General features: G+C 38.1%; 1 protein-coding gene across 1 annotated transcript; it reads right to left on the bottom strand.

Moving 5' to 3' along the window:
- Positions 1–6,178: 6,178 nt before the first annotated feature.
- On the bottom strand, positions 6,179–13,732 carry LOC113054118 (myeloperoxidase-like). The gene is made up of 15 exons (XM_026219452.1): positions 13,637–13,732; positions 13,139–13,198; positions 11,551–11,641; positions 10,667–10,842; positions 10,435–10,567; positions 10,227–10,356; positions 9,924–10,130; positions 9,478–9,835; positions 9,171–9,331; positions 8,820–9,078; positions 8,554–8,724; positions 8,176–8,413; positions 7,769–7,965; positions 7,181–7,234; positions 6,179–6,963 (listed from the first exon to the last, which is right to left on the bottom strand). Exons 2-15 carry the CDS (start codon positions 13,194–13,196, stop codon positions 6,524–6,526), a joined length of 2,673 nt encoding a protein of 890 aa, XP_026075237.1. The 5' UTR covers positions 13,197–13,198; positions 13,637–13,732; the 3' UTR covers positions 6,179–6,523.
- Between the last annotated feature and the right edge of the window lie 10,561 nt (positions 13,733–24,293).

Here is a 24,293-nt window from a genome sequence, read left to right as displayed (position 1 = left end):
ACAGCTCTGCTAGTGCTAACGTAAATTCACCTATTTCTCCATCACCAGCAGTGATCTATTCTCCAGCGTCTACCTCCCCTACACACCAGTGTACAGGTACATGAATTTAAATTTTCCTACTATGTAGTTGCCTAGTCTCTGTGGTTTCTTTTGTTTATGTGGCCGCTGAGCCAGGCTATGACCAAGCATGGTTACTGTACTACTGTACTACTAGCTCCAGGCTGCAGCAAAGTCAGATTGTGCAGAGGACTCATCTGGTTCCTGTGGTCTTGTCCCGATGGCTGTCTAGGAGACCACGTCTTCACTGGGGAACTGTCTCTGGGGCTCATCTAGATATCCTGGTCTCCACTGACATTCAAGGCTGTAGAGGTCCTCTCTAGGTGCTAATCCACCATTTGGGCTGCATAAGTACTGGATCCGTCGGACTGCAGTGACCCTCTGATCTGGATAGAGACTGGATCTGGTGCCCAGGGTGACCTCGGAATAAGAATCTAGTCTCAGTATGGCTGCCGCAGTGGATGGATAGGCTACCAAAACGTGAACTAGCAATCTGAAACAATAGCATCAGCACCAAGCGGTAACCTTCCAATTCGTATTTTCCTTGTCCAGCTTCATGCCGTTTAATTAGCAAATGCTTTTTTGCCCATTTGTGCACCCATGGGCGTGCTGGTCTAAAAACGAGGTGTGTTGAGGCGCATTGCTATTTTAAGTAGCTGAAAATGTTTTTTCTTTGTTATTTAAAGAGGGGGTTAGTATAGGCAGTTCCGCAACGTGGGTACACGCTGCTAATTAAACACAGGGATGCACAGCAGCACACAGATGTGCCAAGTATTACAATTTAAAGGATTGCAATGCATAATATATTTTTAGGCTAATTAAATATATATATATATATAAAACCACAAACAATCTGGATTTTATGTTTCTAAATGAAACATGGCTAGAAGACAGCTGCGGTGCAACAATCCTAAATGAAGCAGCCCCTCCTAACTTTACTTTCATGAATGTCTGCAGGACTGTTAGGAGAGGTGGAGGTGTAGCTGCTCTATTTAAAGATGTCTATCAATGCAAGCAAGTGTCATTTGGTCAGTACTTGTATTTTGTATATCTAGGGATTGTGCTTAAAGGTGTTCCACGCATTCTGTTTATTATTATTTACAGGCCTCCAAAATACTCTCCAGCCTTTGTTGAAGAGGTCACAGAAATGTTATCAATGATTTCCTCAGAGTTTGACTGTTTTGCTATTGCAGGGGATTTTAATATTCACATAGATAATGCAGAAAACAAAACTACAAAAGAAATGATAACAGTTCTAAACACTTTTGACCTGATTCAGCATGTGCATGGACCCGCACACAAAGGTGGACACACTCTGGATCTAATCATCAGTAGGGGTCTAAACATTTCATCCATTGTTACTAAGGACATAGCACTATCTGATCACTTCTGTATTTTCTTTGATATATTGATCTCTGCTTCCACTGAATCTAGATCTGTCTCTGTCAGAAGGAGATGCATAAACGAGAACACAAGTGTATTATTTATGGAGGCTATATCTTTAACACCAAGCATTTCTGCAGACTCTGTTGATATTCTCCTTGATTCCTTCAACTCAAAAGTTAAGAAAGTTATTGATGATATTGCTCCAATAATAGTCAGTAAGAAAACAAACAGACAGAAATCAGTTTGGAGAAGATCAATAGCAGTTCAGACTATGAAAAGACAATGCAGAAAAGCCAAGCGGATGTGGCGGAAGACAAAACTTGAAATTCACTATAGCATCTATAAAGACAGCCTTCATGCTTTTAATGTGAAACTAGCCACAGCTAGACAGAACTTCTTCTCAAACCTTATAAACAGTAACTTAAATAACACTCGTACTCTTTTTGCCACTCTTGAGAGATTGACAAACCCCCCAAGTCAGATTCCCAGTGAAATGCTCTCAGACAGCAAATGCAATGAGTTTGCTTCCTTCTTTTCTGAGAAGATCATCAATATTAGGAAAGCTATTAGCACATCCTCAAGTAATGCAGAGGTCAGACAGATTCGGCCACAATATCAAAAAGATACTATGTCTATTTTTGAAGCAATTGATAGCAAAATTCTGGAAGACATAGTGCAGCACCTAAAATCGTCAACCTGCTATCTTGACACACTTCCCACATCTTTTTTCAAAAGTGTGCTTAACTGCTTAGAAGCAGATCTTTTAGAAGTCGTGAACACCTCACTTCTTTCTGGGACATTTCCAAACTCCCTAAAAACTGCAGTTGTTAAGCCCCTCCTGAAAAAGAGCAATCTTGATAACACCATTTTGAGCAATTTTAGACCAATATCTAATCTTCCTTTTATAGGCAAAATTATAGAAAAGTTAGTTTTTAATCAGCTGAACAAATATTTAAACTCAAATGGATACCTGGACAATTTTCAATCTGGTTTTCGACCGCATCACAGCACAGAGACAGCACTCATTAAGATAATAAATGATATTCACTTAAATTGTGACTCTGGCAAAATATTGGTTCTGGTATTGCTAGATCTCAGTGCTGCGTTTGACACTATCGATAATAACATACTTCTTCAGAGATGGAAAACTGGGTCTGGCTTTCTGGGATGGTACCCAAATGCTTCAGGTCATACTTAGAAGGGAGAGGCTATTAGGAGAGGCTATTATGTGAGTCTAGGAGAGCATAAGTCTAAGTGGACGTCCTTGACATGTGGAGTCCCACAAGGCTCAATTCTTGCACCGCTTTTGTTTAGCCTGTATATGCTTCCACTAAGTCAAATAATGAGAAAGAACCAAATTGCCTATCACAGCTATGCTGATGATACCCAGATTTACCTAGCCTTATCTTATCAAAGCAGTAACTAAATCAGCATACTATCATTAAAAAAACATTGCAAGAATTAGATGTTTTGCTTCCAGCCAGGGTGGACTATTGTAATGGGCTCCTCACCGGCCTTTCCAAAAAGACCATTAGACAGCTGCAGCTCATCCAGAACGCTGCTGCCAGGATTCTGACTAGAACCTGAAAATCTGAGCATATCACACCAGTCCTCAGGTCCTTACACTGGCTTCCAGTTACATGTAGGATTGATTTTAAAGTACTTTTACTCGTATACGAGTCACTAAATGACCTAGGACTGAAATATATTGCAGATATGCTCACTGAATTTAAACCTAACAGACCACTCATATCACAAGGATCGAGCCAGTTAGAAATACCAAGCGTTCACACAAAACAAGGGGAGACCGCCTGTAGATGACTATGCCGCCCGCAGTTGGAATCAGCTTCCAGAAGAGATCAGATGTGCTAAAACACTAGTCACATTTAAATCTAGACTCAATACTCATCTGTTTAGCTGTGCATATTGAATGAGCACTGTGCAATGTCAGAACTGATTGCATTATATTTTCACTGTTTTGTTTTTATGTAAAATAATTTTCTAACTATTTTTAAATTAATTTTAATTAAGTCATTTTAAAAGTTTTTAAAATTGCTGGTTTTATTTTTGTTATTATTTTTCTTCATGATTATTTTACTTTCTTTTATGTAAAGCACTTTGAATTATCATTGTGTACGAAATGTGCTATATAAATAAACTTGCCTTGCCTTGCCTTGCCTCATTAAGAGAATAGGAACATTCTCCAGGCGCGCCAAACATTTTTCCATCGTTAAAATAGCAAAAATGGATTTGGACACGCCCTGAGTGCGCCTGCACCGTGTGCTTTACACTCTGCAGTTAGATTGTTAAAATAGGGTCCTAAGGCCAGTTTATCGACTGGTCATTGGGGGCTGGCTGCAAAAGAGAGTCAGTCCCATTGACTCCCCATGTTAAAATGGGCAACTTTACAGTAGAAAAAAACGTTCACAGCCTGGTACAAAAAGTGGTTTTGGTCAATATAGCTACTGTAATTGTAACTGTTATGACAAATATGAGGGGAAGATTTTTTTTTTTTTAACTCATCCATTTAAATTAGTATATTAAGCATTAAAGCTCTGCACAATCAAGGGCGTAGCCACTTGAGTGACAGGTGTTTTGCTGCTGCTGTCACCACTGTCAAGATAAGTAGGCATGGTTTCAGCAACAAGCCCTCACCTATTTGCCCATTTACGATTAATCAGGACTGAAGGCAGTATAGGCAGAATCGAACTGAAAGAAGTGCTCTCTCTCGCGCACGCTCCACTTCTTCAATTCTCATATACAGCACGTTCTCTGTGCTCAAATACACTCACAGCAGTCCAAATGTTTATCGTGTAGAGTATCTAATGTAAATACAGTCTGTTATGGTTTAATTGAATGTAAACAGGTAAAAACTAAACGTGTGTCAGTTTTACATGCATGCCTTCCTTCTTAAAGAGACAGCATTGCTAATTAAGTACGTATCTGTGTCATTAATGTTAGCCTACAAAATATTTTAAATAGATATGTTAAGTAAACCTACTGTATCTGAAAAATCAGTTTAATTTGTATCTCTTTCATATTTGTATTTATCTTTATCTTTTTCAAAAATGTTAAGTTATATTATTTAGGAAGAACAAACTACCAGCCTAGCTGACAGTGTCCTCTTCTAAAAGCCACCTTTGACAATTCCACCTCTGAAACAAGAGGCTAGTCCAGCCTTAAGGTGGTCACACACCAGAGGACAAGTGCACCGCTGCATCACACCACGCTGCACCACGCTTTTAATATTCGCACACATTGTTTTCTATGAGTGCATGCACACCGGCAGAACCACCAGCGACTGTCCACGGACCCTCACTCTGGGCACCTCAGCACCACTCACATCATTTTCCATTAAAATACATTATATTTATCCCAAATTATTGTTTATGTGTATCAGAGTGTATATCAGAATGACTGATATTACCAAAATAAAACAGCTAAATTTAAGTCAAATGAAAATCCTCATTACAAATGCATCATCACACAACATACACAGACACTCAATCCCTCCTGTTGATACTTTATTGATTCTTTGCAGGAAATTATATAACTACCACACATATTAACAAATGTAATGTGTTTTAAAGGGATAGTTCACCCAAAAATGAAATAAAGGCTACCTGTAGTGAATCGATGCAGTTTTGTAAGAAACATATTGATATTTAAAAAGTTATAACCATTTAACTGTAGCTTGCGCTAACTGTCATAGGGGAAGTTGTTAATATGATGTAGGTCAGTGAGAAAATGCTAGTCGAAAAAATAAGGCAACGTTTCCTTACATTAGCAAAGAAAAACTCTTGGCTGATATCTGAATTCTTTGACTTGGATTCTCATGAAAACTCCAGATGGATTCATCTGAAAAAGAAAGTCAAATACTGTACTGTACATCTAGGATGGCTTTAGGTTGAGTAAATCATGGGCTATATTTCAGTTTTGGGCGAGCTATCCATTTAAGCACTTTTTGTATCTATAACTTTTTGTTGTACTCGTGTGTCCTGTTGTTATTTGTTTCTGTTCAAAATAATCAACTTTATGCACTCAATTTTTTCTTTGTGACATGTATGACTATTGTGCATCTAACATAATATTTAATAATGATAAATGTGTTATCCTAATTATATATAATACATTTTTAATAAATAAATAAAAGCAAAATCCTGAAAGTGCTGATTTATGAGCTATGGATAAAAAGAAAGCGCAGCGCCAGATCAGAACAAATGCATATACGTGCTGACTGTTATCAATGACCTGACAACTAAAACAGTGCAGTGAGATCTATTGAGAAACTGAGTTTGAGTTCAGTGCAGATTAATTCTCTGATACAAGCCACGAATGTGTTTTTAATTTAAAGCAGTTTAAAGCTAGATGAAAGAGCTGAAATTCTCAAAAATATTTGCAGAACACAGATAAAAAAATTGTGCCAAAACGATCCAGTTAAAGGAGGCTTTTTAATCAAAATACCAACAAATAATATACATAGTCTATGTAATGGTAAACTGAATTATTGAACATGTTTTGAGATAACCACTAAATCTAATTTCTGAAGCTGTGACATTTTGAGTGTTCCTGCATGACACTGCAATGGTCAAATACTTCAATTCTTCTTTAATACACCTCGGAAATATTACCTCCGGTAATACAAGCATCATTAGGGGACATTAAATAATCATGGCTCAATTAACATGAGTCTTTTCACACTCAGCATTCAAGTAGAACAAGACAGATAATCAACTGACTGTAAATATAACATTTATTACATTTGCTAAAAGCATACACATAAATTACTGTCACAAAATGGACTACAATATTTTGGTTGCAAACTGGCAATAAAATCAAAACAACAAATATCGACATACAGCACATAATAAACTATAAGTCGAAACTTATAATTGAATGAGTAATTATATCACTGTTGCTAAATGATGAATAATTTCGGTAAAGCTGTGAATTTTAAAACACAACTGAAACATTTAATTTTCATAGCTAATGTTTTCATCTCTTATTAATAAAACACCAGCACAAAAAGGTTTGTGAAAGGTTAAAGGTTAAAGGCAATGCATTACAAGTAATAGTTTCCTTAAACAGGGAAAAGAATATGGCCAGAGAAATAGCTGGATTTGGTTATACCATTAGCACCCTTAGAAACCTCTATCCACACACTGTCTCCTGTCTGCAAGTTCAGCACCACGTTCCCTTCAGCAAATGATCTTGCAGCTGATATGTTGATTATTTCAGCAGATAGCTGTACAGCATCATTTTTCTTTAAGGTCACAGTGGCCAAAGTCTTAGTTCCTATGCATGAGAACTGGAATTCATATACACCAGGAATCTGGCAAACGAACTGTCCTGATGTTTGGTTATAATGGTTCTGTCCATTGTAGAGGACCTGACTGAACACAACAACCTTAGCAGTGACAGGAAGGATGGTTCCAACAGAAGCAAAGAAGGCAGACTGCTGTCCTGTGGTATTAATGGGAGGTCCTGGAGGTCCACGGGGACCTGCTACACCTTGTGGACCTGGAAAAATTAAATATTTGAGAAAATTAAAAATAATTGTTAAGTGGTTTTGATAAAATTCTTAATACATTACTTTTTGCTGTAAAGTTGTCATTTTTGCTCCATTGATTAGTTCTATTATGTGGCTTAAATAATATTATTAATAAAAAAAATAAGTGAGATTTGCTTTGTGTTTATGCTAAATCTAGAGGGCATTTTTGATGTATGACTGTCTTACCGGGTTTCCCTGGAGGTCCTCTGGCTCCCCGAGGTCCTTGGAGGAGGTCTGTATCTGAGGGGAGATTAATAGATGTTATATGTTTGTTGTATAAGCCAAACTGTTTGGAATCACATTTTTAAATGCGAATGATGCCCAAAATCCCAAGTAAACTCCCTTGAAGCAAGCAAAAGTAAGGCAGCAGGACTAAAGGTTTGGTGCACTTCAGGTGCTGCCAATCCAGTTTACAACAAAAAAGCTATGTCCAGTTAAGAGGTTTTGTCAGGAATTGACATTTTAAGTTAAATCACAGCTTTTAAATTAATTTCTCTATTTGCTTGCAATTAGGAATAAAACAAACATTTCCAGTGTTTTAATTGCCACCATTACCCGTATGGTCAAACACCTTTACAACTGAACCAAACCACGTAGACCACATCTGACAATATTGGATATGTGCCTATACTATCAAAATGAGTTACTCTACAAGTACATATAACAGTAGTAAGAAGCTTAGGCAGAAAATTGCATTCAGAGGAAGAAGATTTATGTACAGTATGATCATGTAGCGCATATGCATTACAGAACTATTTTGCTCTGGTGCCTTACCGGTTTCAATCCAAGGAGTGAGGTCAAAGGCTGGGATATCCTCACAGTTGATAAAATCGGAAGGACTGGTGAAGCGGAAAGGATTGTTGGGAACTCTGCTGATTCCGGAGTTGTCACAGATGATACGGGCTAGTGACACAGAGGCCAGTGATTCTTTTTGTTTGGTGGTAAACACTCCATGGTTCTCCCACCACAACCTGAACACACCATGACACTTTGTATTAACACCTCTCAAACAGATACTAGCCTTATAGAATAAATCAGCTGTGTCCAATCCTGCTCCTGGGCCATTGTCCTGTAGAGTTTAGTTCTAACCAGCCCCAAAGATTGGAGCCGAACTCTGCAGGTTAGTGGCCCACCAGGTAAAGGCTTGGACACCGCTGAACTAAATAAACAGAGATCTTTACCTGTCCCCCTGGCGGATGTGTTGGAACTGTGTAGAGATGAGGCAGGCAAAAAGAGGACCGACACGACCACCAGGAACAAAAGGTTCAGCGATGCCTCCCAACCAAATGTCAATGTTCTCAGGGGTGCCATAAAGCTCAATCAACCTTTGAGCCAATTCTGTGTTGTTCATCACCACACCCAATTCTTGCTCATTCTTAGGGGCGGAGAGTCCACAGAACCGACGCCAAGCATTATAGCCTTAAAAAGAACAACAGAATGCTATCCAGTAAGTATTCTCTCAAAGATCTACTGTAACATGTAGTTGGCTTCATGTCTTTGGGTTTAAAGGGTTTCAAGACTTGGAGTTAATGTTCTGCTTTCGAGTTCAGAACATTTACCTGGTATTCCGTGGTCACGGCTTCTTTGCATGTTAAGGGAAGCCAAGTCCAAAGCAATGTGGGATGTAAAGGCAAACAGCCTTTCTCTAAGAGCATTCACCATCATATGGTCCTGTGTATTCAGTTTTGCTGGCCGACCAATCAGTCCACGGAGCAGAGGATCGATGCCCCCTAAGCAAATGCAGAAGAAAAATAAGATTGAAAGAGGACAGTTGGGGCAGATTTAGGACTCAGAAGTTATGTTGCAATATGTCTCACAAACGCACCCTCAAAGATAACTCTCCAAGGAGAAAAGAAGGCCTCGAAAAGAGGCACACTTGGAAATTTTGGATGGTTCTGGAAATTTTCATCAAGACGAAAGATGATGGGTTGGATGGCCAGGTGGGCAAAACGGAAAGCTGCAGTGGCAAAGACATTCGCAATGGTAGGGTCCACATTCTCATCGTAACCTGGATATTGTCCAATGTGTCTATTGTAATTATCAGGACCCACAATATGTGACAAGTATTCATTAATCACCAAGATCTAAAAGAGAAAGGAGAGGTTGATCATGCATATATGTTGTACTCCACATGTAACTACTTGTGCTTTATGCACTTTCAATTAGTTGTCTTTACCTGGTTGTAGGCTCCCACAATTTTTCTTGTCTCTTGATAGAGGGTTTCACTACTCCAGGTAGGATTGAGCACATGGAGGGCACGAGCCAATCTATTGTGCTCCCTCAAGAAAAGTGTGTGTATTGAGGTAAGGGCAATGTTCTCGACAACACGGACATCTCCTGCACACATTAAGAGTTCATTAGCATTGCTTCAATGGAGTTAAGCAAATAATCACCCTGTGCCGTACATTATTGATGCATGATTTAAAAGTGATGACTATGTATATGCTTGATCATTTTATTATGAAGGCAGAAGATTTACTCACCTGCAATGAAACAAGGCACCTCTGTTAAGGTTGTGTCATTAAGGGTTTTCTGACGTGTGGCACACATTTTGCTTTCTACATTGGTGAAGGGCAGGTGCTCTCGTCCATTGTCAAGGAACTGATCATTGACACGTAGAAGACCTCCATCATTGGTCAGGTCTCGAAGTTCCTTTGCTAGTCCATCCTCGGACCCGTAAACCTGGCCACCATCTAGGAAAGCTGTTAGAGAATTGATCTGTTCCCGAACATTGGGGTTCCCACCAAAGATATAGGCAGTGTTCCCAGAACCACAGGCCGGTGATGAGCGGAAAAAAGGCAGACAAGTGTCAGGACTCAGGCGTTGATCTCCTGGAGGGGCCTGTGTTTAAACATGAAATATAACATTAAAGACCGTTGTGAGAACAAAAGTAGAACAATCCTTGACAGAGGGATAATTCTTGACTGACCGGAATTGGGAAGCAAGGTTCAGAGCGCTCACAGCTCTGATCACAGTTGATGCCACTGCTGAAGGATCTAATGCTCGGTGAGGTAGGTGTTAAAGTCAGATCATGGTCAACCCATTGCCCAAAGATGGTTAGCATGAAGGTAAATTCACGGTCACTCTCTATGTCAGCATCTGCAGTGCTTAGAATACGATTTGAAACCAATCTGACCTGGAATCAATAAGAAAAACAGAATTAAGACACTGTTAATTGATTGGTGACCTCAATGATTGTCAAATAAACTATTCATAGCTATCTCCATCATACCAGGGGCAGAATTGAACCATTGTACAATCTGTTGGGATCCCAACCTTTGGGCTGGGAGATGCCATCTTCATATTGAGCAGGCAACCAGCGGGTAAAAGCAGTGTTGGATGCACCAAGGAGTGGGTTCTTCCTGGGAATTATAAATTTAGCTGTTAAGAGTAAGAGTTTTAAGAATGTGTTAAGGAGTAAAAATTTGTGAAAGACTGACCAGTTGTTGCAGACATTGGTGATAGTTCGATATTTGTTTATGAGGGGAGTGGTCCTACAAGATGGGGGCCGGGTTTGAGCTGTACAGCCTGTCAGACGTCTAATGGTGTTAAGCTCATCTTGAGTAAGCAGGTCTAGGAGAAAACACATATTGACAGTCTTGATCATAGAACATCAGACAGTGATAGATCTGATCTGGGCTTTGCAAGATTTGCAGCTTGTTATCTTCATACTTGTAGCATTGATGGACCTCTTGTGAACATGATGGGCTTTCGCACTGATCAGACTGAGTGTCTGCACCATGTAGTCTGCGGCTCTCACAGCCTCTCGTGTCTTTCGAGCCGGCTGTTTCAGTAGACGTAGCTTGTCTGAAGGCTTGATGACATCTCTGCGCACCCTTGCTAGACTCCTGGAAGTGGGAAGAAAATTACAGAAAAGTAACTTTAACAGATCTTAGGGCCAGTCTGGTTGCAGGAGCATCCCTATCAGGTAAGTATTCAAGGGCATCTAAGCTGGAAAACATTCCACACCTCTAGGCGCTAAAGCTCTTGGTCATTTGGTGTGAATCTGTTTGATAACCCTAAGCTCAGATCCTTTGGGTAATTGGGCATTAACACAGGGGTCACGTTCCCTTGAAGGAAATGTCTAGGGTTATGTATATAACCTGAGTCCCTGAAAAGAGAACAAGATGCTGCACCGTGTTGCCTTACTTCAGTCAAGCCTGTGTGTCTTCCTTCAAACAACCTTCCTTCAGTGTTGAGGATTTTTAATGTGACTGCCCTTGTATAGATATGCTGGTACACACAGTGACATCATATGACTGCCGTGGCCAATAAGCTTAAAGTGATTTCAGACATCGGCACATGCTTAAGACATTCCAATAGCATCAACACCATGACACAGTTTTGAGGTTACATGCAAAACCCTAGATATTTTCACAATCCTTTGGATATTAGCATTCATTGCAGAATTGATAGATATGGCCTGTTCAATTGATCGCTGCATGGATGATTCACTCCCTATAAATACAATTCTTTATTCCCTTTGAGCTAAATTTACCTTTTTTATCTAAATGTAACTTTTACCTAAGTTTCCCTTACAAAAATGGTATACTCACTCATCACGAGAATACTTGTAAGCAGCATCCACTATTTTCTTTGCTTCTTCAATTGAATCTAGAATGAAAGGTCTCCCGGGACTCTCTTCTTCTGTTAAAAAAGGAAAGGGTATTACAACATGAGATAATAATTAATCTTAGTGAAAGCTGTAATTAATTGGGTAGATTTGTAGATGAATGATAAATGAATTTCCTTCAGTCTAAGACATGGTATTAATAATGCATGATAATACAAGAATAATAATAATACACAGTAATACAACATGTAGCAATACATTGACATATTAGGTGACCTATGTAGTCATAGTGCACAGCTAGATTCTATATATGTAGTCAATGGTTGGTTAATTGCTGGGAATCACGTGACCTATGTCATTCTAATTGTTCTAATTATTTGGAATAAATCTGCATTAATGCATTTTAACAATTCATCCTCTGCATTCTCTGGGCTGGTATGCCAATAGTATCTAGCTTTAAGTATTTAGGTGTTGAGATTTATACGCCTCTGCACACAATAGCTTTAAAAAATATTCAAGGCATATATAATCATATAGCCAGGGATTTGACTCGTTGGGAAACGCTCCCATTATCTCTATAAGCTCAAATTTCTATAATTAAAATGGACGTTTAACTTTGCATTAATTTTCTTCTCTTCTATGATAGAATTATCACCACCCACGGATTACTGCTCCAAGCTTCAAACATTAACATTTAAGTTCATATGGAATGGCAAATCTGCAAAGATGCTGGTGGTCTTTCCTAGAAATTTCAAACATGGAAATATCTGTGGCAAGGATACACTGTGCTCAAAAAACTGTTTAAACTTGGTTTAGAGCAATTTCTAAAATTAAGAACTTGTTAAAGTGACATATTTTAAATATCTTTACACTGTCACTTCTGAAAAAAAAATCAAATCAAATATTATGGCAATTCAAACCTCCAGCGGCTTTCTAATGAACCCAAAGGTATTAATAGAGAATTTGAATAATGTAACAATTTATTTTTCTGGATTTAACCCTTACATCCCTTTCTGATGAGGAGGCATCATCTCTGAATTCCCCAGTTTCTTTAGACAAATTGAAGGATGCCCTAAAGCCTATGAAGAAGGGGAAGTCGCAGGATTGGGACAGAATCTCTCTTGAACTATACCTCACTTTCTGGGATGAGCTTGGACATGTTAAATATGATTCTTCATTCTGTTCATGAGGGTTCTTTCAATAATAGTGCTAATATGGCCATTATCACTCTGTAACCAAAATATTTTAATAGTATTATTTATAATATATATATTTTAACACACACACACACACAAACATATATATATATATATATATATATATATATATATATGATTATATATTGCTATCTCTGCGATTGTACCTAATTGTAAGGAGTTTTTTTTTTATTTTTATGGTCTCTGTGAATTGGTGGAATGGCATGATCAGGTTGTTTCAGGTTGTTTCTAATTGATATATTCACTTTATTTCTAATTGATATATTTAGTTATAATAACTTTCTGTAAAAAAAAAATAATAATAATAATAAAAGTTGGAAATTTTTTGATCGCATTAATAATTTGTAAACTTACCACCCAATGAAAGGGCACAACAGCAACCCACCACAAAAAGAACAGTGTGAAGATTCATCTCTGAAACACAAATTGAGACATTTAGAGGGTGAGAATATGAAAGACATCATGTTTATGATAATTGCATATGATAATTGTCTCATTAATTGTTCTACATTTAAGTGATTTTTTTTTTTTTTTACTAAAAATATTTTTTTAACAATGAACATATAAAAAGGCTGCAGTATAAATTATTAAATTAAAATACATTTAATTTTATATATATATATATATATATATATATATATATAATCTATATTGTTTTCTAATGACCAGGAAAAAAGAATATTGAAGACCTTTACCATAAAAAACAATTCCGAGTGAGAAATGTCTGTTAAATTGAGCACTTAATTACTTTAAATTAATTCTTTGCATTTGCAATCAGCATCGCACCAGTGCAAACTTAGAGTAAAAAATGAAAGTTATTTAAAGAGAAATTTTAAGCACCTGTGTTCTTACCTGAGTTGCAGATCTCTGGATGTCTGGTTCTGAACTCAAAGCTCCGAGTGTGTTGTAGTGAGTGGACAGAGAAGCTGTCCTTTTAACCTGTCTCTCATCCTCACTCTGTTAAGCATCACTGGGGGAGTTCTAGGCGGAGAAACAGATTTGCTTCCTTCTTCCTACTTAAAATTGTTTCTGCTTCAAATGTATCTAAATGACAGCATGATCTTTGCTGAAAAACCTGTTCTACTTCATCCTTCCACTGTCTGATTGATAGGATGTCTTTTTATAAGTGTCCTCCTTCAGGTTGTGGTACACATATCTTTCTTCTGTGAAACCTTCACTGATTTCTATCAAGTAAACATAAGAATAATTTTCATATTGTAATATTTAATTAAATATTGAATCATACAGAATTAGAATAGTAGATATTTCAAGGTGTAATAGAATAGTAATATTTCAAGATGAGATTCAAGATTTTTTCCCCCCAAAATGCAAATCTTCTTATTATAGTGGCACTTAGTATCAGATGAGAGTACCCAAATGTTGTCCCAACTAGTCAAACACGGTTGTCTGAACAAATAATTTTATATTGCTGAAATGTTAAGGCCTTGTGAGTTCCCAGCATGCATTGCAGCATGAATAGCTTATGTACTCTTATAGGATTATTGTTTTTCTGTTTGATGACTTCATTTAAACTTTTTTTTATCATTGTTTTGTCATTATTGTTAGTTATTTGTTGTGCTGTGATGTAAAGAGCCCAACTTTTTAACATTTGAGGAAGCCACCATTCTTGATGTTTGTGTGTTTTGAGGAATAGAGAATATGTTCAACCATTTAAATCAATTTTTTGAACATCTTTGTCTTGTAAGATGTTTTATAATCAAATGATGATGTGATGAATTTTGCACTTTTATTTTCTATTTTCAAAATAAGCCAATTAGTATTGCATGAACAAATACATTTATTTTGGCTAAACAAAAGTATGTTTACTGAAAATAACTTAAAAACTGTTGTTGAGACAACACAAATGTCTTACTGCATTGATGCCTTATTTTTATTTATTCTTCTTTACGTTTTCTCAACTATTTTTTTTTACAGTGTACACTGAAAGAAAATGTTTCATTCATCCAATAAAAAAAATATATATATCGTAATGATTGACATCTATATTTTTTAACTTAGGGTAAGTTATTTTAATTAAGTGATTAATTAAAAAATATAGATGTCAATCATTGCCCTCATTTTTTTAATTGGATGAATTAAAAAAAAAATCATTGTAGTCACCTATAATCAGTTTTCAATAACTAAGATTCCAGTAAGCTCTCATATGGACAGGAAACATTTTTCTTTTTTAACTTTTTTACCAGCACTGAACTGTCACATGATGTGGTGAGTCAGACTTTGATTATAAAGAAGCAGTTTCACCGCATTTCTTATTGCTTCCTTGATGCAGACCATTTCAAAGAAAATATGCTTGTACACATTAGGGCTCTATAGTAACAAGACAAGCCTTAAACCTTGAGTCATCATTTATCAAATTATGATTATTATAAATTGTGCTGTCAGGTAACTTTCTTTTTTTTTTTTTTTATTATTGTCTAATTCCTTAATGCTTATTGGGCACTGAGTTTTGTTGCTTTTAATTAATATTTTATTTTATGTTTTTATTTTCCTTTCTCTGTTTTTATTCAACTAAATGTAAAATCCTTCAATTTTGAAAAATTACTGATTTATTATCATTATTATTTGTTCAAAAGAATATATATACTGTAAATATAAGTACTTAGAAGAAGTTGCTTTAAGCAAACCTCAAGAAAAGCTTTCAACAAAGACATTCCCATTACATGAACATCAAACTCTCATGTAATTATGTCATGCCATTGTTGTGAAATTCTTGTTGAGAAGTGTTGTGAACCTGTGTGAAATTATGTGGGTGCTTTTCTTATCGCATATCAATCAGTCCAAACTGAATTTCATATTTAAGGCAAGACAAGTTTATTTATATAGCACATTTTGTACACAATGTTAATTCAAAGCTTTACATAAAAGAAAGTAAAAAAAAATAATTAAGAGAAATATAATCACAAAAATAAAACAAGCTATTTACACTTTATTTAAATGATTTAAAAATTGACTTAAAAAGAATTTAAGACAGTTTAAAAACAGAAAATGATTTTACATAAAATACAGCGCAATACATAAAATATAGTGTAATCAGTTCGGACATTGCATAGTGCTCAATCAATAAATGCACAGCTAAACAGATGAGTATTGAGTCTAGATTTAAATGTGTAACATAGTAACTAAAGGCGGACTCGCCTTGTTTTGTGTGAACCCTTGGTATTTCTAACTGACTTGATCCTAATGATCTGAGTGGTCTGTTAGGCTTATATTCAGTAAGCATATCTGCAATATATTTCAGTCCTAGGTCATTTAGTGACTTATATATGAGTAAAAGTACTTTAAAATCAATCCTTATTGTAACTGGAAGCCAGTGTAAGGACCTGAGGACTGGTGTGATATGCTCAGATTTTCAGGTTCTAGTCAGAATCCTGGCAGCAGCAAGATTCCTGACTTGATTATTATTATTATTATTATTATTTAAGTTGCAAAAGATCAGATGTTTCTCTTGTTTACCTGAGTTGATGTGATTCTTTTTGACTATTTTATCAGGATGGGCATATAAATATACTCTCATTATCTGGAAACAAGAAAGAGGACAGATCTGAACTTCATAACATTATTTATTTATTTGTCTCAAGCATACTACCCACTGTGCCACACTTCTGACAAAATTTGACACTTTGGCTGGCATGTTTTTACAAGACCCATGTTATCACTTAACATTCCAGATAATTAATATGTTTTGATTAAGTATGTTACATAATATAGACATACAGTACAGACCTATTAGTGAAATTGAAAAAGTCTTTAATATTGCTTATATTGGAAATAAGTTATTCATGGTCTGTTGTAGTATTTTTTTTATGCTTTTAGATTATTAATTAATATTTTTTTATTGTTCGACAGTTGAAGGGTAAATGATGTCACCTGAATATCAGAAGAACTAATGGGAAAACGCATCATGTTTGCAGAGAATAAAGAAAGGCTTTAAAGTAAAGGTTGTGTGTAACGCCCTTAAAAGACAAAGGTTTTGTCATATTTCATCTGACTGTCTTATTTCAGGTATGTGGCTGCTCAATTGGAATGAATGAAAAACAAAACAAAGAAACAATTCAACAACAAAAGGGACAGATTTCTGTCAATCAACTCAAGGAAGTAACCTTCGTGCACCACAAAACAAACCATTCAGAATGTTCATCATGATCATTTCTGGATTTCAGAAGTAAAGATAATAATTCAGCTGCAGTTCTGGGAAATTAAGGAAGAAGGAACACTTCATATTTCCAAATAACCTTGAATGTGTGATTTTTTTATAATGGCAGGTCATTTAGATTTGCGATTTGCTGCTATATATTTGAGGATATGACAGAGGTCTTCGACCCTGCTCCTGGACAAACTGTCCTGCAAAGTTTATTTCCAACCTGTTTCAGCAAACCTGCCGTCACTTCTTGGCTGATGAAGTTTTGGGTACGTGACACCAATATATTAGTGGTTTTGAAACCATGACATTTTCAAATCGCGAAGATGGAAATGCGAGGATGCGAGGATGAACCTTGAAACCAGTAATTGGCCCATCCCTATGCATGACATAGACCTGTTATACATTATTCATTTTTTATATATATATTTCACATTTGCTGTATGACATCAGTGGAATGACTTAATGCTTGGGCCATAATGCAAATCTTATATTTGATTTTGTATGATGCACCCTACTCAGAGGCCAAACCTATAGTTTCCCAGACAGAAGAGTTCTATGAACAACAATCTCTCATATTCAGCTACAGACATACTCCATCTTGGCATACCCATGCTACAGTAGAACTTTTGGGAGTAGCGCTATCAGGGGAAAAGCATACAGCCGCACATGTACCATGACATCCAGCCCTGTAAAGGTGTGAGAGCCAACTACAGAGGAAAGTGGGTCAGCTCAACTGAGGTGAACATGTCCTTTGTCTAAAGCAGGTCTCCTGTGCCAGTCTGAACAGTGTGAACTATAGGGCTGCATGATTAATTCAATTTAAATTGCAATTGCGATTATCGCGATTTGGCAAAAGCGATTGTCATGCGCATCTTGTCAGGGAAGCGTGGTTCTGTGATCAGTTGTAAATCTCCATGTGAAGACTGAAGCAGAAACTCCAAATACACCCCGCAGAAGAACATTCTTTATGCTTTTACAGGATTCAATATCTATTGAAGTTTAATTGGCTAGTAAGGCATTGTTGTTAAATGTAGCGTTCTTATCCTTCTGCAAGGGTAATGCATCAAGATTTATTTTTCTATCTTTGTCTTAGTCCATATGTTACTAATATTTCTTTTACTTGTATTTCATGTGATCTGGTTTCTTTGAAGGTTCTCTCGTCGGGTTTCTGTGGTTAAATGGAGTCTATCAAGCTTTTGTGGGAGTTAGCCAGAGAATAGTTCTGTTTTACAGTTCCGATATTTATACTTATATGTTTTTACGCTTTCTGCATAAAACTTGGTTACTTTATTAGATCATTTTACTAACCTTGGCATTTTATTGCAATGCAGTCATTTAGATTCCATGGCTGCAGATGCAAAGAACCGTTGCTCTCACCTCTTCTTTACACAGCTCACTCTTCGGACTGGCGCTATTTTAAACACAGGCTTTATCAAGCTGACGTATACTATTTCATTTGAGTTCTAGGTAAGATTCGGCTCAATGCTCTGCTGACTTTATTTCAGTGTAGTGACATATTTCCAGCTGAAACGGAATATTGAATAGAGGGCATGGTTTTGTTTGCACTTCTGGTCTCTGTCTCTCACTCATAGCAAACTAATGGCTGGAAGGGCGTGTTTAAGGATACTCTGCCCAAGTAATCAAGAAAATGAATGCATTACAGTAGGAAGTAAATGTTCAGATTTTGATTACAGATTACATAGACAAACAGTGATTCATTGTTTACATCAAGAGTAGCAATGTGGGCTATTAAGTGAAGTCAATTTTGATTTCATGTGGACTTTAATGTACCTAAAACTTACAGCATTACATTTTAGCAAAAAGCATTCATAATACAAGAATGTCTGTATGAGCTATCTAATGACATACAACAATATGCCATTTAACACAAAGACTGCATAGTTCACGTAATGAGAAAAACCATAACAGGCCAATTTTGCAAAGGACAATAATAGAAAGTTACATAAACCATAATAGTCATTTACCTGAAGGTCAAATGATTAAAGGCCACTATAGGGTGAGTAATGTGAAGCCTTGTTTGGCCATGTAAACTGAAGGCTCAATGTGAAAACTAGTACAAGTTTTTTTTTTTCTGAGGAAATCCAAATCTCAAATCCTGAGGTAATCCACATCACATCTTTTTGGGGTGAATTATGTCTTATTTTTCAGTGAAATAAAAAAAACTTGAACAGTCTCGCTGCGGAGTATTCAAGCCACGTGCTTCAGTGAAACATTATCATCTCAAAAGCGTGTTCAGTGTTTGGGCATGGTCACATTAGAAGATAATGAAGGGAGACGTGAAAAACAGACATCGCGTTGTTTTCATATTGATTACTTTATCATAGAATATTTGTTTTTGGCAGCACTTGTTTAGTTTAAATGTAGACATGTCAAGCCTTCTATAGATATCTCGCTCATGTCTCTTTGTTGAGTATTCACTGAGTTACAGCACCGACAAAGGCTGCAGACAGAACACCTTGTTTTGTTGTTTTTATGTCTGTTACAAAAAAAGTAGACCCTTTACAGATTCGATTGATGTATTGCTCTTATCTGTACGATCAAAACTGAAAGTGTAATTTAAGTTCGGGGTTATCAGGAGAAAATTACTCATAATGCTTATACGCGATTCGAAAGGGTTAAGCAAATACTGGTGGTGATGGCATCACACCTATTCATTTCATCTACTCTTTCACCGCCTCTCGCGGCTTTCCGCCACGGTCTTAGCAGCTTTACTCTACGGCCTCTTGTAGCCTTTCTCTCATGGCCTATCAAGGCCTTTCTCTCTGCAGCTAGTTCAGCTCTGTTAGTCACCTTTGGAAGCTGCGGTCTGTCACCGCTTCTGTACATCGCCCACTACTGCTGTTGAACTTGGAGTTCAAACATCAGCTATCAAACTACTGGGAAGACGGTCATCCTCCGCATTCAAATCCTACATTAGACCTGAACCACAATCCATCTCAAGAATATCAAGCTGTCCTCAAGGTAATCTATGTGCAATTACTGTTGGTGGTACAATACCTATTTATATTACTCCTAACAACCCTTTAAGGGTTTCTGCAGCTTATCTTGGCCTTTCTTTCTGTGGCCTGTCTTTCATGGCCTTCCTCTCTGTTACCCATCTTGTGGCGTTTCCCACTGTAGTTTACATGGCCATTTACGTGGCCTTCCTCACTGTGCCTCCTGAGGCATTTCATTCTACGGCCTCTTGGCTTTCTCACTATGGCCCATATGGGCATTTCCATCTGTGGCTTAGTTCGGCTTTTTCTCCATGGCTATTGTGGATTGTCTTTAAGGCCTATCGGAGCTGTTACATCTTCTATGGCCCGCCGGGGCCATTACATCTTCTGTGACCTATCAGCCCTCTATCACTGGCTGACCTATTGTGGCCTCTATCAATATCTGGCCTATCGTGTCCTCTATCACTGTCCAGCCTATCGTGGCCCATTTCCTCTACTCTATAAGCTATATTCTTTTAAACCATAATCTGATACATTGTTAAATGCTTTTATAATCACTTTAATTATGACTAATTCATCTTATTTTTTTCCATATGTTCTAGGATCTTGTAAGAAGTACCACTTCGTCTGGTGGGTATCAATTTTTTTTCTTTTGGGGTATGCTCTGCCCTGCCTTCGTCTTCGGCAGGATTAGACTGGCCCTACGCCAAAATAAATATGTTCTTCGTATTGGTTTTGTAAATACTTTTGGCTTTATCTTCACCTCTGGAATCTTTCTGGTACAACTGGCATTTTCAGCCTAGAAGGCTGAGGCCCTGGGGCTGTATGTATAAAGCCTCTCATAGTAATATTTTAATTTTAAGTGTGTCAAAATTCTAAGAATGACATAATTTTACTCTTATTCTAGACTAAAGAATAAAAGTGATTCATTAAATGTCCTAAGTGTTAAGACTAGGTCTCAGTTAAGAGATCTGAAGAGGTCTCGTAACCTAGTTAGGAGTAACAACATGGCAGCAAAGAGGAGGAGACCAACATTTTCCAATGAAGATATGACATATTAGGAGTTATATGATGATATGGAATTGATGCTTTAAATGCTCCACCATCATCCCCATTCCAAAGAAACCCAAGATAACAGGACTTAATGACTACAGACCTGTGGCTCTAACGTCTGTCGTCATGAAGTCGTTTGAAAAACTGGTTCTGGCTTATCTGAAGGACATCACTGGACCCTTACTGGACCCCCTGCAGTCTGCTTACCGAGCAAACCGGCCCGTGGCTGATGCAATCAGTATGGGATTGCACTTCATCCTGCAACATCTGGACAAAACAGGGACTTCTGTGAGGATCCTGTTTGTGGACTTTAGTTCATTTCAACACTATCATCCCAACAGCTCTCTGTTCATAGCGCTATCTGTCAGTGGATCACCAGCTTTCTGACAGATAGGCAACAGTTAGTGAGACTGGGGAAATTCATGTCAAACAGCTGCTCCACCAACACTGGTGCCCCTCAGGGATGTGTTCTCTCCCCAGTGCTCTTCTCCCTGTACACCAACAACTGCACCTCAAAAGACCCTTCTGTCAAGCTCCTAAAGTTCGCAGACAACACTACAGTCACCGGCCTCGTCCAGGACAGTGACGAGTCTAAATCATGGACTTCAGAAGAAACCCCCCTGCACTCCCAACACTCACCATCATGAACAGCACTGTGGCTGCAGTGGAGTCATTCAGATTCCTGGGAAACACCATCTCTCAGGAACTGAAGTGGGACAGTCACATTGACTCCATTGTGAAAAATGCCCAACAAAGGTTTTACTTCCTTCGCCAGCTGAGGAAGTTTAACCTGCCACAGGAGCTGCTAAAACAGTTCTACTCAGCCATCATTGAGTCTGTACTGTGCACTTCAGTAACTGTCTGGTTTGGTTCAGCTACAAAATCAGACAGCAGAAGACTACAGAGAATGGTTCGGACTGCTAAAAGGATTATTGGTGCTCCCCTGCCCACCCTTCAAGAACTGTATACATCCAGTTTGAGGAAAAGTGCTCAGAAAATCACTCTTGATCCCTCACATCAGAGTTACCCCATCTTTTAACTTTTGCCATCTGGCCGGCACTTCAGAGCCGCAAATACCAGGACAGTCAGGAATAAGAACAGTTTCTTCCATCAGAAAATCTACCTCATGAACAGTTAAATGTTCCCCACTTGTTCCCCGCAATAAAAATGTGCAATATCCTTATATTTATTTGTTACCCCTCCATCCTAGTTCATCCCTGCATCTTTCTTAATCCTATTCCATTATCATTTATACACTTATTTATTTGCAAGTTTTTTTTTTGTCTGTGTGTACTGGAAGCTTATCTAACTAAAACAAATTCCTTGTATGCGCAAGCATATTTGGCATTAAAGCTCTTTCTGATTTCTGATTCTGATTTCTAAAATTATTGTTCTAAATTCCCTATGTGTGTTTATAGTGGAAGGACTATTATTATGAATGTGTGCCGCTAGTTTATGTGAGTTCCGCTATTCCGGTTTCACTTTCACTTTCAATAGCCGATTGCTCCGCCATTTTCATCAGGTGTTAATGTGCGTGATTGAATGTAAGTTTATTTAATCATTCCTGATTATAGGTCAGCTATGTTTATTTCGTTGTTGTGTTTAAATATTCAATTTGTGTAATCGAACTTTACATTGTTTATAATGTTGTTATATTTAAGATATACCGTGATTCAAATGTGTATGCTCATTACCGTTAATCCTCTCATGTTGATTAATGTATAATGTGACAGTAGCAAGTTGTTAGTTCCATTACACGACTGTAATTTACATTTAGCAGATGTAAACTGATGTTTGTTTATTCTGTTTATTTCAGAAAGACCACATTTAACACTTTGTGGCCATAACTTGAACAATATACAGTCTAATTGGAGTAATGTTGGGCCATCTGCTGTGAACCCTAAAATACTTCAGATAAAGAGTTGAACAGCGCTCTGTCTCCTGTCACACTTCTTACCGGAGTCCCGTGGTGGATTAGCATCAACACCCCTACCGATCTATTAGTCCCGTTCATTTTGGTCCTTCGAGCCGGATGCTATATTCACTTCGGTGATATGGAGCAACAGAGCCTACTTCATTCCCCTGATACGACACACGGTGTTCGCACACAAGCGAGAGCACATCAGCTTTCCACACGTCTGCAAGATTATGATGTAGCCTTGCCGAAGTCTCTCATACCAGACCCTGTTCTTCACGAAAGTTCATACCACCTACCAAGGATGGATTCTCCTGCAGCGCAGTTTGACCTCAGTGGACAGGCCGAGCCAGTCTCGACTGTGGAGCAGCTGCCCATGGGTGATCTATCGCTGGTGCAGTATGGAGAAGTATCCGCTATGAGTCATCAGTTGGATGTTGAGAGATCTGTCGGTCATCTTAGCTCTTCAGTAGCGCCTCCAGGGTATCACAGTCCATCCGAGTGTGATTCATTCAGTAGTGGTGCTGCATCACCCATATTCCAGGTAGATGTACAAGCCCAAACTATTTCACCACCTGTAGTCAGACCAAAGGCTACTGCAGTCTCATCTGTCCCGCTTCCGCATTTAGGCCAGTCATTTCAAGCTCAGACAGCCCACATTGATATTTCTCAGCAGTCAGTTTTGTGGCACTTAACACAAGGCACCCTTCCTGCTGCATATGGTACTACTTCGACATATCGTGGTGCTCCCCCCTTATCTGTACCACATGTAACGCCACAGCAGGGGGTTCTGTTCAGCACAGTAGATTCTACATGTCAGCTTACCTCATCACTGCCACGTACTGTTACCTCAGTGAAGTTGCCTTTGACCACTACAACTTATAGGCCTTTAATGCCCCCTGTATATCAGTTACAGGCTCACATGCCGAGCCAAGCCACACGGCAGTCGTTCGCTGTCTCTGACCCGTATCGCCCTACTCTACAGACTGCTGGGTATCACCCTGTTCAGCCTCCCGTCCACACTCCTGTGCAGCCTGGGTATCCCCCTTCAGTGGTTCGCCAGCCACCACCTCCTTTTCCAGTTTACCAGCCTCTGCCAGTTACACCCCAGCTACAACCAGTTCCCATTCCAGCCTTGCCTAAGCTTGTGAACGATAGTGAGAGGGAGTTCACAGACCTGAAGATGGCCTTGGATAATCTTCTCAATCCTCACACCGAGCTTACAGAGCACTATAAATACAGGGTACTGATGGAGCAGTTGGTTCTTGAGGAAACTAGGTTGATTGCACAAGCATGCCGGCATCATCCTGCGCCCTACATAGCAGCTATGATAGCATTGCAAAGACAATATGGCCAGCCTCATCAACTGGCACAGAGCGAGATCGCAGACCTGCTGAACTCACCTGATATTAGAGTTGGTGA

The sequence above is a fragment of the Carassius auratus genome, chromosome 35 (genome assembly GCF_003368295.1).
Source record: "Carassius auratus strain Wakin chromosome 35, ASM336829v1, whole genome shotgun sequence".
Taxonomy (NCBI): domain Eukaryota; kingdom Metazoa; phylum Chordata; class Actinopteri; order Cypriniformes; family Cyprinidae; genus Carassius; species Carassius auratus.
This window is presented reverse-complemented; position numbering and strand designations above follow the sequence as displayed.

What these genes read in the sequence shown, in the direction of transcription:
- LOC113054118 (XM_026219452.1), bottom strand. Translation starts at nt 13,196, where the DNA reads ATGAATCTTCACACTGTTCTTTTTGTGGTGGGTTGCTGTTGTGCCCTT. An exon ending in ACCAATGTCTGCAACAACTG is followed by an intron (nt 10,357 to 10,434) that starts GTCAGTCTTTCA and finishes TATAATTCCCAG; the next exon opens with GAAGAACCCACTCCTTGGTG. An exon ending in AACCTTGCTTCCCAATTCCG is followed by an intron (nt 9,836 to 9,923) that starts GTCAGTCAAGAA and finishes GTTTAAACACAG; the next exon opens with GCCCCTCCAGGAGATCAACG.